This window comes from Haliaeetus leucocephalus, unplaced genomic scaffold (assembly GCF_000737465.1).
Source record: "Haliaeetus leucocephalus isolate CR32 unplaced genomic scaffold, Haliaeetus_leucocephalus-4.0 Scaffold687, whole genome shotgun sequence".
Classification (NCBI taxonomy): Eukaryota; Metazoa; Chordata; class Aves; order Accipitriformes; family Accipitridae; genus Haliaeetus; species Haliaeetus leucocephalus.
This window is the reverse complement of record NW_010973123.1, coordinates 3529850-3544558: the sequence shown is the minus strand read 5'-3', so window position 1 is coordinate 3544558 and position 14709 is coordinate 3529850. Positions and strand designations below refer to the sequence as shown.

The 14709-nt window shown below is 46.1% G+C and overlaps 2 protein-coding genes across 2 annotated transcripts in view; one reads left to right on the top strand and one right to left on the bottom strand.

Annotated features, from left to right (window-relative positions):
- The first annotated feature begins 1559 nt into the window (after nucleotides 1–1559).
- Nucleotides 1560–4116, top strand: PCBD1 (pterin-4 alpha-carbinolamine dehydratase/dimerization cofactor of hepatocyte nuclear factor 1 alpha). The gene is made up of 4 exons (XM_010580008.1): nucleotides 1560–1575; nucleotides 2898–3025; nucleotides 3387–3467; nucleotides 4018–4116. The coding sequence occupies exons 1-4, from the start codon at nucleotides 1560–1562 to the stop codon at nucleotides 4114–4116; spliced, it is 324 nt and encodes a 107-aa protein (XP_010578310.1).
- A 3762-nt stretch (nucleotides 4117–7878) lies between these two features.
- SGPL1 (sphingosine-1-phosphate lyase 1) overlaps nucleotides 7879–14709 on the bottom strand; it is a 29730-nt gene continuing 22899 nt past the window's right edge. Inside the window, exons 7-14 of the mRNA XM_010579933.1 lie at nucleotides 14138–14226; nucleotides 12856–12961; nucleotides 12275–12373; nucleotides 11103–11252; nucleotides 10606–10844; nucleotides 9838–9984; nucleotides 8678–8798; nucleotides 7879–8579 (exon numbers count right to left, since the gene is read on the bottom strand). Of these exons, the coding sequence (XP_010578235.1) occupies nucleotides 8439–8579; nucleotides 8678–8798; nucleotides 9838–9984; nucleotides 10606–10844; nucleotides 11103–11252; nucleotides 12275–12373; nucleotides 12856–12961; nucleotides 14138–14226 (1092 nt within the window). The 3' untranslated portion in view covers nucleotides 7879–8438. The remainder of the gene's footprint in view (nucleotides 8580–8677; nucleotides 8799–9837; nucleotides 9985–10605; nucleotides 10845–11102; nucleotides 11253–12274; nucleotides 12374–12855; nucleotides 12962–14137; nucleotides 14227–14709) is intronic.

Here is a 14709-nt window from a genome sequence, read left to right as displayed (position 1 = left end):
GGGAGCTCCCTTGGCTGCTGCTGAATTACCAAAGCCAGCGCTCTCCAGGCTCGGTTCCTCTGCGAGGGGGAGGGAAAGGGTCCGTCAGCAAGGCTGCGCTGCCAGCGTGACACCCGCTCCAATTCTGCATGGCAAGCATGACCCCCACGCGTGCCCCGTCTGCACGGCCCGTGCGACCCACCCTGGCCGGCTGGAAATCGGCTTTTTCAGGGCAGTGGAGGGGACAGAGGCAAAAGACCGTGGGCCTTGTGGCATACCTCGTTCCAGCCCTGCCTGCAGGTCCTGCTCATGCCAGGGCTTTACCTTCTCCTAGGTGACAAGTCACCCTTAAAAGGGAGGATGTTTGAGCAGAGAGGGTTGTTCCATCTCCAAAAAGCACAAAGCTCTCCCAGTTTCCCATGCTGGTTCTTTTCTGTCAGTTGCACAATGCATCTACTTGGTTTCCTGCTGGCAAAAAAAAAAAAAAAAATCCCAATGGCTTGGCAGTTGAGAGCCAGCAAAAGAAAACAAAATAAATTTCCCTAATGAGAAGAGTGTGTTTTAAAGGAGTAAGTGCACATGAGAGCATTAACATGCCATACTGACAAAAACAGCAGGCTGGCCAATGTGCTGGGGTGGAGGAGGAGGGAAGGGGAAAGAAGCAGGGGTGGAGGGCACGGAGGGTGCTCTGGGCAGAGAGTTCACCATCACAAGACACAGCCGGAGGCGCTGGCTTTCGTGTGGTCCATTGGCCAAACCTCAGCCTGGCCATGCTGCCCACTGGTGCTGGGCTCTCAGAGAGGAGCCGGACTTGGAAAAAGCCCTGGGACCCGTCCTCCCGTGTAGTCACGACACAGAAAATTGTTCAGAGAACAATTAAGCCGCATCCCTCCCAAGCAGGCTGGTTTCCTGCTCTGCCTGGGGGAGGCTGGCTTGGAAACCAGCCTGTGCCGTGTCCATAGCCCTCCGCTCCAAGCAAGCAACAGCTCCAGCTTTACACAGCCTTTCCTCTCTTTAGCACCGATACCCGAACAAGATGTTTCAGCCCCTGGTTCCCATCTGAATCCCCCCAGGGCAGCCCCCACGGGTGCCCCCCTGCCAGAGGCCCCATGCAGAGCCAGCCTCCGTCCCCACTTTATCCAGTTGCTAAGCTACCTGCGCCCAGCTTATCACGCCATCAGCACAGAAGGGCAACGGCTGAGGGTTTATTGCGAGGGTTTCACGCGCTGAGCCGTGTTTACTCGCTACCTTCCCTCCAAACCCAGAGCTTGGGAAGGGACGGGGCTGACATTAGCAGCGGGGTGGGCAGAGCTGGCGCTGGCAGGGGGCCATCCGAAACGCCGCACAAACTGAAGGGCGGCACGGGTGGTTTGACGAGCAAGCGGCGAGGCTGGAGCGCGCACAGGCGAGGAAGGTTTTCCTCAAACATCATGCAAGAGGGAGAGCGTGCAGCTGTGATGCCGGGGGGACAGGAGCCATCCCGGCTGAGCCAGCCCTGAGCTAAGGTTCGGCATGCACCTTGGCACTCTCCATTTCATGAAGTGCTCTGCAGCTGACAGCTTTCTCCAAGTATAAGGGTGATGGCTGTGCAGACAGGTAGGGACCCACACAGCTTAGCAGACCCAGCAACATGGGAATAGAGCATTAATCTCTCTAATCTTCCTCAAAACATGCAAAACCAAAGAAGAACCCACAAAAACATCAGCTCCGTGGCTGGTTCTTTGGTTTTGTACAGCCTGTGAGTGGGTAAACTACAGGGAAGGACGATTTGCCTTAGTTGCTCAGCTGTTTAAGATGCCACTTCTGAGCATCAATGCCCAAGCAAAGTGTCTCAAGGGGCTGCTGACCAAACACCCCCAAGGAACAGTGGGCCGTATTTGTTGGGACTCATATCTAACTTGCCACGCTTTGCTCTACAGCACATAAAGGAAAACTAATTGCAAAGATATGTTGGTCTTTGTCCTTGAGAAACAATCAACTGGAAGGATCAGATCACCCACTAGGAAAGAATTTTAATTGCCAGAACATAACCTTTCAGAAAGAGCAATACCCCCAGTGCACTCACTCCTGCCTTCTCCACTAAGCCAGAAGATACACTGGCTCAGGTAGCCCCCATCCCCAAGAACTCTGTTTTAGTTTCATCTTCACCTGTATTCACTCCCCAAAGCCAAGAAGAACTGCTGCTTCCCCACCCCTTAAAAAACAAACAACAGCAGCTCTACCCAATTGCCAGAAGACAATGCTAAATCACAATCCCTCCCTGTGCCCTTTGTTACTCACAGACAGAAAGAGCCTCTTAAAACTCCATCTTAACATAAGGGAGATTGAAAAGGAAAAGGAGCTGAACTCAATTTAGTGTGACTCATCTCTCTGATTCACACCACTTCTTTCTCCTCTAAAGCAGGCTTCCAGTGCAGATGACCTGCAAATAAAGCCCTCCCGATTCAGAAAGATATTTCACAAACCTCAAAAGCAAGCAATTCGCAGTTCTAGAAGCCATCACAGAATTTCAGGGGTTTTTTTCCAGAAAATATGTAATCTATTTGGGAGCTTAACCTCACACAGCCATCATTTCTTAGTACCTCAGGTTACAATGAATACATATATACACTGGTAAAGTGGTAGGTGTTGCGAAGTCAGAGGACAAAAGCGACAAGCTGGACTTCACTTGACCTAGGTACATGCAGGATGTACCTAGGGCAGGGAGCAAAGGACAGCATTGATATCTCCCTATCATCAGCACACCCCAATTCAGGTCCACATACACACTCTAACCCTCCCATCCAGGCTGCAGCTGCCTCCATGGACCCATAACTCCACAGCCCATGGGATGCCTTGCAGCTTTGAACATCCACTTCATCCTACCTCTGCCATGCTGATCTGCTCCTCTTCCCTTTCCTTTCTGCGGTGTCAGGCAGGAAAAGCCCACAGGCTGAGCACGGAGGAGAGGGAGCAGCTGCTGCCAAACCTGAGAGCTGTGGGGTGGAATGAGGTGGAAGGCAGAGATGCCATCTTCAAAGAGTTCCACTTCAAGGACTTCAACCGGGTACGAGCATCAGTGGTACAGTTTTACAAAGCGGGAGACCTGGTTTGCACAGCAGGGAGTCCCATGTGCAAGGCTCAGCCAAAGAAACCCATCCGTGTTTCTACTGCAATGTAATGGCTGAGCAAGATAACCTGCTCAAGACACCAAAGTGCTTGACCCAGCACACGGTTTGTCTGGGAAAAGCTCCCCAAAAAGAGGAGAACCCATAGAAAAGCCAAACAAAGATACAGAACATCTCAGGCCTTGTATTTGGTTGGGTTACCTAGAAACATGCAGTGTAAAATTAATAGTAATGGGGTGAAAAACAGTATTGCAGGGTAAGCAATTCAGAGCTAACTTTTCTTCTTACTCCCCTGAGCAGGCCTTTGGCTTCATGACCAGAGTGGCTCTACAGGCAGAAAAACTGGATCACCACCCTGAATGGTTCAATGTGTACAATAAGGTAAGAAACAGGGATGGTGGGGGCAAACAGAGCTCTTCAGGGTGCAGATCCCTTTTTTGAGGCATAAAACAGCAGCAGCAAGTCCTGTTCAGATCAGCAGGACTTCTTCCCTCATGCTATTCCCTTGGCATACCACAGGCAGCCTACAGCTATTGCTTATAGATCCTTTCCTCCCCCTTTTTTGACCTGTCCAGCTCAGCAGTAGCTGCCTGTAGGCCGGCACCAGGGTTGCTTTTTTTAAATCAGTGTCAGAAGTAGCAGCAAGGCGAAAAGCTTCTGGAGAAAGAGCAAGTTGAAAAGTGGGCACAGCCAGCTGCTGTGACCAAGGCAGGGGTAGCAGTGGCAGCCCGTGGCCAGAACAAGCTGTAGGAAGAAGAAAACCAGGCAAAGTGCCAGACCACCTCTCCCACCCCAGGAAATTTTGCTAATGAGTCTGGAGAAAGTAATAGCGCTACCTGCCTCATCAGATGCGAACTGTCTGCAGCACTGGGGGAAACCGTTCCTGCTCTTTCTGCCAGCAACACTTGGTCGGTCTGTCTGTCTGGTTTAGGTTCACATCACCTTGAGCACGCACGAGTGCGGAGGCTTATCGGAGCGAGACATCAACTTGGCCAGCTTCATCGAGCAGGTTGCAGCTTCTCTCTCCTGACTAGAGAGAGACACATGAAGCCAAAAATCAACTCTGCTGCTGCCACAACCCGCATCTTGCCTGGACGGCTGCACCTAGAACCTTCTCCCACTTCCAAGCTAGTTCCTGGATCCAGACTGCCTAACGCCATGCCAAACTCCCTGCCGCAGCTCAGACAGATGGAGGCATTTCTTGGGCACCGTGCATACGTATCAATCTCTGATCTTGTCGCTTCCATTCTTAAACCCTTTGTTAGGTGTGCACTACCAGCTCGCAAACCACTGAGCCTCTGGGGCTTTCAGCAGATGCGCCCTTTTAGCCAGAGTCACGTTACACAACCACACCAGTAAATCTTTCCAGAGCTTGACCCCATCCAGCCACTGTGTTATTGCTTCTTACCTACTGGAATATGCTTTCTACCTAAAACGTGGTACGTGAACACTTTGGTTTCTCTCTAACATACCAGCAACTGTGATGTGCAATTTGGTTATTACTGTAACCTCCCTCTAGCAGTATTATAAGCGGGCACGTGATCTCACCCCTATTGTAACCAGCCTTTAGTAGGATACCAACTGAAAATGTTTACAATAAATGTCTTGGTTAACCTGATGTCAGTTTGGAAGGAGGCCTCACTGTCAAAATTACACCAACAGATTTTCCCAAGGCAGGTAGTGGCCTGACTGCTCTCAAGAAGGTGCTTCGGCCATTGAAAAGCTTCTTCATAAAGCAAAGTGGAGAAATGGCACATGCCTTTGCAGGCCTGCACCTCAAAGTGAACGGGGTCTGAAAGAGAATGATTTTATCAAAGCCAGAGCAGATCAGATAAAAACTGCTTGTGCTAAAATCAGAAGCATACCATAGCCAAGGCACAAACACAGGGAAGGCACAAAAGCAGTGCAGCAATGGGCTGGGGGCTGCTTATGGTGGAATACCTCCCAAAAGAGGTTGTAGGTAGATTTGGTGGTGTAAGATCTTCACTCCAGTAACACAATGATCTCTGCATTCAGGCAGTCTGCAGCCAAATTGCTGTGGTTTTGGTACAACAGGAACAATTTGCTGTGAAACTAACACTAGTTGCTTTCAGCAAAACAGTCTGGGAGAAACACTACCAACACCCAATTCAGGTTGTTTTTTTTTTTTAAACCCTTTAAGGTTCTACAAAGTATTAAGAGAAAATCCATAGCTCTTAAATGACAATTTTCAGCATCCTTGAACATCGCACACAAGATATACCCACGGACACCATCTTTATCTTGACAGAATGAAAGAGCAGCCCTCGGGCAGTTAGTAAGATTCATAAACCATTCTCCCTGCTACAGACTAGGCTGTGCACAAGCAAAGACCAGGAGCAATTGGTCCTCATTCATTCAAATGAACATTGAAACAGAAAAATAAGAGTTCAATGAGCCTAGATAGCTAAATGCACCATTTTAATACAAACTAGGCCCATTTTCACCGTCTCTTCAGCTATTTCAGCCTACAGTTTTACAGTGGCAAATTAGAGCGATACAGAATACTGTCATCAGATGAACTTGTCCCACTTGTTCATTAAAAAGTCAATGTGTATTTATTGGGCAAGATGTTACTGTGTTGTATGCAACCCTTCCACTCCCCCCTCCCCCAAGTCATCAGAAAAGTGCAGATGAAATCCATGGCATGAAGACACACATCTCTTCTTGGTCCATCCCATTGGATATTCTTCAGTCTAGTACCTAAGAGCACACAAACCCCTTGGGAGTGCTTTGTACAAGCAACAAATTGAGTGTCTCACTTGAAAAACCTGACAGTCAGAAATCTCACAGGAATTAATAGTCACAAAGATCCCTCCAGGTCTAAAGTACCATCCAGTTTCAAATCATAATCCAGTCCATAAAATTCTTCTTTTTTGTCTTTTAAATAATTATACAGCCTGTTAATCGCACCGTTTTCCTAAGACCATTTGGCATGATAAAGGAGATGCAGATTACATTAGATGACAAGGATGAATAAAGACTACACACCGGTAAATTACAGTGGCCTATTCCGGACCAGAAGATTACATTTACAGTATAGAACAAATACACATAAAACAATTAAACCCACAACTATTACTAGTAAAGTGAAGCCCAGAATGGAATACATTGACTTACAAATACAAATCTTCAAATACATCCAAAAATCTGAAATGGAACGCTGATCTGTTAGATCCATCTACTTCCTCGGAGGAAAATGCAATCAGGGAAGAAGAGAAGGGAGTTTCTCTCTCCTTTATCCCACCCCAATCCATCCCCTCTTTCTTTTAAAGCAGAAACAAAAAGAGTACCTCCCTTTTTTGTTTTGTTTTTTAAATCTCGGTTCAAAAGAGAACCATCACAGTAGCCAGACACTTAAGACTGTCTCCAAAGTACTGCAAACTCAGTGATGCAGTAATGGTCACATTGGCAAGACATTAACAGAATAAATAGGTCCAACATAAATGCTGACTGCCAGAGCTGGTAACACCATCAAGAGACTATCAGGCAATTCAAATGCGGTGTTTTCAAAAGGGCTCAGAGACATGCATAAAGTCATCAATTTAAGGGAAGATGGCCAAAATATTTTTGTCTCCTAGCACTGAGAATAAACCTGTTAAAAAGCAAGTATCCTTCCCACAATCACTGGGCCTGGTAAGTAACCTTCTCATTCGGTACAATTATTGTGCAAGTGTGTGCTTCAGCTGTGTTAAACCAGTGAGGGTCAGCTTCGGGCTAACAAGCCCACTACAGCAGAGAGACAGATGCCTTCAGACACCCTGCATAAGACTCTGCAAATGTGGCACAAAGTCTCCTCCCAAGTGTTGAACTCTGCCTGGGAAACTCTTGGTAGCATGCAAAAAGCTGAGAGGAAACACGTGGGAAAGCCCTGCAGGAGTAACTCCACCACTGTTTAATAACTCAAGAGATTCTAGCTTGTCCTCAAGGCCACAACTGCCTCACAAGTTGCACTGGGAAAACTCTCTCACCATAAAAACTGTGGAGAAAAATATCAAGGGTGAGCCATATGCCCAAGGCTTGAATACCTCCAACTTGCTGCATCCTATCTATCATCTACCTCTCAGAGCTACACCAGCATCTTTGTAATACTGTGAAGGGACTTGGCTCAATACAACTACTATTCTACCTTATAGGCAAGCATACTTTCTCTGAGGCCAGTCTCCCTTTGAGGTTTTAGTACCATAAGGAAACAACCACAGCAAAGGTTGTGGTCAACAGCTGAACCCTCAAATCCTCCCTGGCATCCCACAAAAAAAGCCAGAGAAGCATCAAGGCACAATGGTGAATGCCCTTTTGAGAATGTGCCTTAAAAGAATCAGTGCAAAGAGCAGAGATTACTACTGTTACAAAAGTCACCTTTTTATACTAAAAGATCATGGTAAAAAAAGGTCAGCTTTGGTGCCATCCGTTTGCACATGAAGTCCCTAGCCATGACACATGCCAGTGCCTGACTGACTCTACTACAGCCTTGTGAGATAGTGCAAAACCTTCAAGTTATGAACAGCAAAATCACTGTTTTGCACATCCCTCCAGAATTGTGCAAGGTACAACAAAAGCACTCTAGGTGGTAAATGCATGTCTTCTAGAAGAGGGAGGGAAGCGAAACAGTTACTATGTACCTAGGATTTTCAGTACAATCCAGTTCCTTTCCCTATACCACCCGCTTGGCTTCTATTTCTGCTGTTATTCAAACTAAGAGATTCCAGAAAAGGATTTTGCGTTGCATTTTTTTCCCCTCAGCAGATGTCGACTGCAGTCTCACTGAGGTCTCCAGAGGGGACTTCAAAAAGAGTACATGACCATCTTTCCTTTGCCAGTTTATCGGCTCTGCATTACATAGATATAAGGCTTCCAGCACAGTTCATTAAATGCAGTAGCTTGGAGGAATACTCAAAAGAAAGCAAAATTTTCAATTTATTTTCTGCCTTCAACTTCTGCGAAGATTGAAGCTTTGGAACACAACATGAGAACTCAAATCTAACACTTGGCTGGACACCAGCTGAATACCAGGTCTGAGGAGAAGAAACAGCAAGGAATGAAGTGACATGCAGAATACCTGAGGAATTGGAGTTGTGGAATGGACATTCAATTCACCATCAACAGTCATGATGAAAATAGGCAGGGGGAAGGGAAGAAAAGCCCTAAACTAAAGTTGGGCATGAAAATAATGCGGATTTCAGAACAGACTGAGATGGGGAAGGAAGTTTTTAAGATCAAGCCGCCATCAGACCTGCAATTGTTGGAACAAAGGCTTACTGCAATCTCTTCCCCTAGGAAACCTTTAGAACCACCCCAGTGCTAGCTGGTAAGGCACCAATTGTTGCACTACAGTCAGTGGTGGCCGGGAGAGCCGTTCATGTGCTTTTCACTGCAAGGAACATCCGTGCTGTAGAGGCCATCCAGGTACGCCTGAGAAATCTCCGCTACCAAGCTCCTGTCTGGGACGGACTGGGCCATTCCATAGATGGCTCCCTAAGCGGAGAAGAGGAGGTTGTTACACAGGATTGTTAATGCCATCAGAGAAACACACTTGCCCTAAACATACCCTCACTACATGCTGGCCTCCTTACCATGCCTGTGGTCTTGGCGTCAAGGTCCTTCATGATCTCCTCAATGCTGTCTTTGACATCTTTCAGGAACTGTTCAGCAACACCGGACCTTGTGTGCAACTGTGTAATGCAGAGATGAATACTGGGCAGGCAGGGGAGAGGGGAGAGATTAACCACCTCAAGTACATACAGCTCCACATTTTCTGAGCAATCGACAACAATTTAGTCCTTCCCTCGCCAGTGGCAACTGACCTCAAAACAGCATTTCAGCAGTATAATGGGAGAAGACGATCCACTCCCAATTAAAGGTAATCCCTGGAAATTACTTGCTAGAACCAAGCTGCAGTGAGTTCAGCTGTTCTTTTGCAAAATGGCAACTCCTCCTTCCTTCCTGACTTCACCATACACAGTTAAAGGCCTATAATTTTCTCACCTTGTTCCAGGTACCTCAGGCGAGAAAAACGCAGCTGCCTGCAAGCACGGTGATCCTTGCCATCATTTCCCTCCCCTTGCGCCACAGTTTAGATAAGCCATCAGCCACCCCCAGCACAGAAGTTAGCAGCTACCAGAAGGAACAGGGCTACTTGCACCTCTGAGCTATCGCTTCAGGCTCTCTAGACTTCACTCCATGCTAACTTCAAGTCCAAAATTTCTTCAGTGCAGCTACATCTGAAAGCATTTGCCCCTTTTACCCACAGAAAAGCAACTACCACCCACTCAAGGAAACTTTCTGACAAACACTCATTTTGCACCAGGCTGGAAAGATCACTGAAAATGATCAGCCCTTCACTGTTCTTTCAATTACCTTCATCTTCAGTGGGCAGCAGGAAGATACTAAAAATAAATAAATAAATCTACAAACCCTCAGTTAACTAACATGAGATAAAGCCCTGGCTATTTATATTTTTCTGTTTGCATTAGACAGAGGTAAATAGAAAGGGAGCCTCAGATATGTCCTCTTCCAGGTTCATTAAAATTACTATTGCCTTATCCTCACTGCAGTAACTGCTATATATCAGCAATTACAAAAGTAATTCCTTCTCTGCAGAGGAAAAGTCTACATACAATTTATCAGATATGGACAACTCCACTCAGGAAATCACAACAGCTACACGGCCTAAAGACGACCATCTTGCATACCCTGGCTACGCACATCACTCCACTGGTCTCCACAGACTCACCTTGATGGGAACTGTAGGACATTTAAGTTCCACCCTTTTGCAGCTAAGAGGTTAGATAATCGATAAATGTCGAAAGTGTCCGAACCGATGGAGAGGACAGACACCTCAGGTTTCCCTAAAATGAAGATGCTGTCAATTTTTCTCAACCTTGAAAAGAAAAAGGAGAAAAGAAGTCACTGACCAGGGTTACAGGGGCCAGACATTCTGTCCATCTATCTGGAGCCTTAAAGGAAAAGCTAAGATGACAGCTCATTCCTACCAAAAAATCATGCAACAGCCCAGGCCATTGGGACTTGCAAGGGGACTCAGGTCATTATAAGCCCTAAAGTCAAGTAAGCTCAGGAAGAAATGGAAAAGAGGGAAGACAGAGAGGCAAGAGAAGACAGACCAGAAAAGAAAATCAGCTTATCAGCTCACATAGCAACACAAGCACCCCAACAAGAGAGAATATAACCCTTCTTTTGTCATTTTCAGTAAGCCCTTCCAGATTCCCCCTCAGCCATGGCTGATGCAGAAGAAACTCTTTAAGCAAAGTCAGTTAAATAAAGATGCCTGCACCTCTCGTCTCAGCTATTTGGCACAGGGCAGCACCTGGGCATAAACAAAGCATTTTCTCCCACAACTGCCCAATGGTCCCTACCCAGCAAGTAACACGCTATAGCTTCTCCAGGGAAAAAGAACAGTTGCAAGAGAAACAAAAGCAGTTTGGGAGAAGGAGTCCAGAACAGGGTTAAAGAGTACAATCAAAACACTAAGGCACACACATACTCTGATTCGAGGAAACGAGCTGTTTTAATAATCCTCTTCGTAGCCTCAACGTAGCCCGATTCTCCTATGTGCATCAGAGTTGCCCAGCATGCAGCTATGATTCCACCAGGCCTGGAGCCTGCCACGGAGGGGGAGGCGTATATGCCCCCTTGCCAGTCAGGTGCTATGAAGAACTGGTAGCTCCTGTACTTCTTGTCGCTGTACAGCACCACTGAGGAACCCTTGGGAGCATAACCGTACTGCAAAGGGCACAGAAAGCATTAAAAAGCAGCAAGAGGGCACAGGAACACATTCAAGCACTCACTGCATGCAGTCACCAAGATCCCATTTGCCCGTACTTTAGTGCATTGCACAAAGCATCTGAATAGAACAGCCCCTACCCCTGCACTTCAGCACTCCTCCACACAGCAGAGCAGAAATGCCTCAAGGCAGGGATGACATCAGGAAGCACTACCCAAAAATGAAAGCACTGGAAGACTCTTCTCCTCCATTCTTACCTTGTGGGTATCAGCAGAAATGCTGGTCACTCCTTTTACGCGGAAGTCAAATGGATGCTTTAGAGGGAATCCTGCCTTGTCCATGAAAGCAATAAGAAAACCACCCAGGCAAGCGTCAACGTGGAAGGGGATTTTGTACTTCACTGCAAGCTGTGCGTGAACAAGACATTCTGCTGAGTAACACACAATCAGGCAAGAAAATGATTAAGAAATTAAATGTTTCCTGGACCCTTTTGGAGCCTCATGCCACTCTCAAGCTGCTGAGGATAGAAGATCTGGAAGGGCTGGGTACTTGTGGGATGCTTTCCCCTGCCTTCCACATATGTGAAGATTGCCAGTAAAAGGCAAAACAACATCACATTTTGGCAGTTTGCTGTATTTGCCAAAGAGATGTGACAACATGGTCTGAAAGGAATATCTGCAATAAAGTGTAAGGGCATAATTCAAATGAAAAGAAGGTCAGAGGCCCTGGCTGGTTACATACAAAATAAATAACTGGAGCACGGAGAGAAAAATCAAGAGGCATGTTTGAAAAATAAGATCCCAGCCCTTTAAATCCTACTTCCTCCACACATTCCTCAGACTTCTGCACCAAGTTTGCTATAACCAGTAGGCCCTAAATCAAAGCCTTTTTTACCAGGTGGACTATTTTGCTGTTATTTCCTTTCAGGCATCAAAGAATGAGCCCTTCTGGTTGGTCTCGCAGTGGGTGCAGTGGAGCTCAAAGTCACGTATACAACACATACCTTCAGTTACAGCAGAAATTCATGGCACAGACTTGAGAGTTCAGAGACAAAGCATGCGCAAAAGACTTGCTGCTTTGCCTTGCATGTGGCACGCGTCATTGCACTAGCTCAAGTCCAGAATCCAGCCCCACACAAACAGCTTTATGGCAATGACCAGAGCTAACTTCTGGTATTTAAAGCCCACCTTCTCACAGCAGTTACACAGTACAAAAAAATTAGTCCCACATTCCTCCTCACTTCCAAACTGTGTCCTACATACCCTGCTGTTGCTGAGCACCTGATTTGAGGACAGTATTACCCTACCAACCAGTCTGCTCCTCCCACCAGACTCACTGGTTGGCATCCTGGAACCCCTCTGCTCTGCTTGTACAGAAGGACATGCTGGTTTTATTGCTACAGCACCCAGAAGTCCCAGGGGTGCCCTACCTCTGCCACCTCTTCAATTGGGTCCATAATTCCATGTGGGAACTGGGGAGCAGAACAGACCAGCATGGCTGTGTTCTTCGAGATAGCTCTCCTCATTGCCTAAAAATTTAAAGAGAGAAGATGCTCACATTCCATTTATCAAGTGCCATCCTGCCAAAAAAGATAAAAAGTAAAAACATGCAGCATCTGGTCTTAAAAACCAACACACAAAAGCCTATAGAAAGAAAAGCAATGAGCTACAAGCATCAGCAGACATCAGCTGAGTCATTTAACTCATCCACTTGGAAATACGAGAACACTTTCGTTCGCCCTCATCTGAAATCTGTGACTGTTTCTGAAATACATAAATTATTTGATTCTAAATTAATCACACAGGACAAAGGGATGGTTTACATTCAATTATTTCAAACAAAACCTTATCTGCAATGACAGGCACTTACTCCTGCCATTTTTCCTTATTTCCAGGAAGCATTCATCCCTCTCTATCCACTGACTTGCTACCTAGATAGGTAGATTTCTTGCTATTTTCTGTACAATGCTAATTTCTCACAGAAAGAGTGCTGTGTTGCCTAAAGCGATACCTGAACATCCACTTCCATAGCCTTAGTCAACGGTATGTGAATCAACTTCAGTCCAAAGTAGTGCGCTGCCTTGTCAAACGCTGCGTGAGCACTCACTGGGACCAACCTAGAAAAGTAAGACTGCATATGTCAGCCCAGGCAGCACCTAAGCCATAACATGAGCAGGAGGGTAAAGAGCAAAAAAATTCAACCTGTAAATATTTCTGTGCAACAGACAGGTCACAAACAGGCCAACTGTATGTTTCAACTAGCCAAAAATCCTACAGACCGAAAAAAGGAAAAAAGTTGAGGAAAATACTCTCTGGGACAAAATAGAGGCCACGTGCTGTTCTGAACTAAAATGATGGACGCTCCATCTTGAACAACCCAAAGAAAACCTATTAAAGGAATTCTATCCCGCTGCATGGTCTTCTGTGAACCAGGAACTCTTGAATTCCTAAGAAAGCTAATTTCTTGTCATATCAAACAATATTGTACCATCTCCAACCAGCCACGTGCCCTGAGAGGTGCATATGAGATAATACAAAAGGGAAGGAGCAGTATAAATACACCAAATGAACATAACATTTGCTGTCTCCCATCTCAAATGGCCATGGCTGAGCAGCTTTAATTAACCCTGTTTTCTGAGGCATCATATCTCTATCAGGGCCTTTAATAGCATGCAAAAATGTTAAAGCGGGAGGAAATTCAGGAATTCAGCAGAAGATGAACACCATAGTGTTTCATCTCTTTTTAAATTTTCCCCTTGTAAGCAATTAACCAGAGAAGTATTTTTGATGCACTGTCTACAAAAAAGCAGCATGTTAGAAAGCGCAAATCCTCTACTAGCAGCGTAACAATTAGCATGATTCCTCATTTCAGCTCCAACCAACCCCAACTTTAGTCCCAGAGTTTTCAGGCTAAACCCACTTTGATCTGAATAAATCAAAACCCTTAAACACTTCAAAGGGCCTGACAATCCCTGCTCGAGAGGGGCCCAAAGCTGATATGAGCAGGCTCTGTCTAGAGCAGCATGCAGGTATTGCCAAAATACACCTGCACGGCATAGCTACCACGGACCCCAGCAACATTCATGCCTCCCAAGCTGCTTAAAGGTTCTTGTGTGTTTGTACCACTTCTTTTGACCCAGGTTTCTCTCCTTCAGACACAGATGGACAAGGGGGAGGTGGTAATGAGCTATGAAATGAAGGATTATTAAGGTCTAGCAGCCACCTCAACTCAGAGGAACAGTAAAACCTGCAAGCCCCCAAAGCAAAAGCCAAGTCGCAGAAGTATTGCTCACATTTCTGGCTGTTTGATGCCTCTCTCATAAGCCAGGTCTCGGTACGCCTTGCAGGCCATCAGAATGCTCTCAGTCCCCCCAGATGTCATCTGTTGTGAAGAAAAGAAGCAAACAAGAAAAACAACCACTTACACGGATGTTGCAGAAGAGAAAAACAAAAAGGGGATGCTGCCACAGCATCTCTGCCCAGAAATGCTTCAGAGGCAAGATGCACAGAACAACTCGGGTTTTCAAGGGCAGCAGAAGCCACTGAACAGCTCAAGGTAGCTTTCTGACATTCAGAGCTTGAAAGTGCACATGTAAGTAAATGTCAACTTCTCTATTTAAAGTGGGAGGGGGAAAGGGAAAACAAAAAAAATATTCAACTCAAAAGCCTAATAAGAGGGGACCACACTGCACAGTCACTAGCTGGCAAACATGACTGCACCTCATGAAACTGCTAGTACATACTTAGCTCTAGATTACCCGGGGATTGTTTACCTGGATTACAGATTAATTATGCCACGTACACAGAAACAACAAAGTTGACTCTGTATTAAGTCAACTGAAGTCCAGCAGGTTTTATTAGGTCT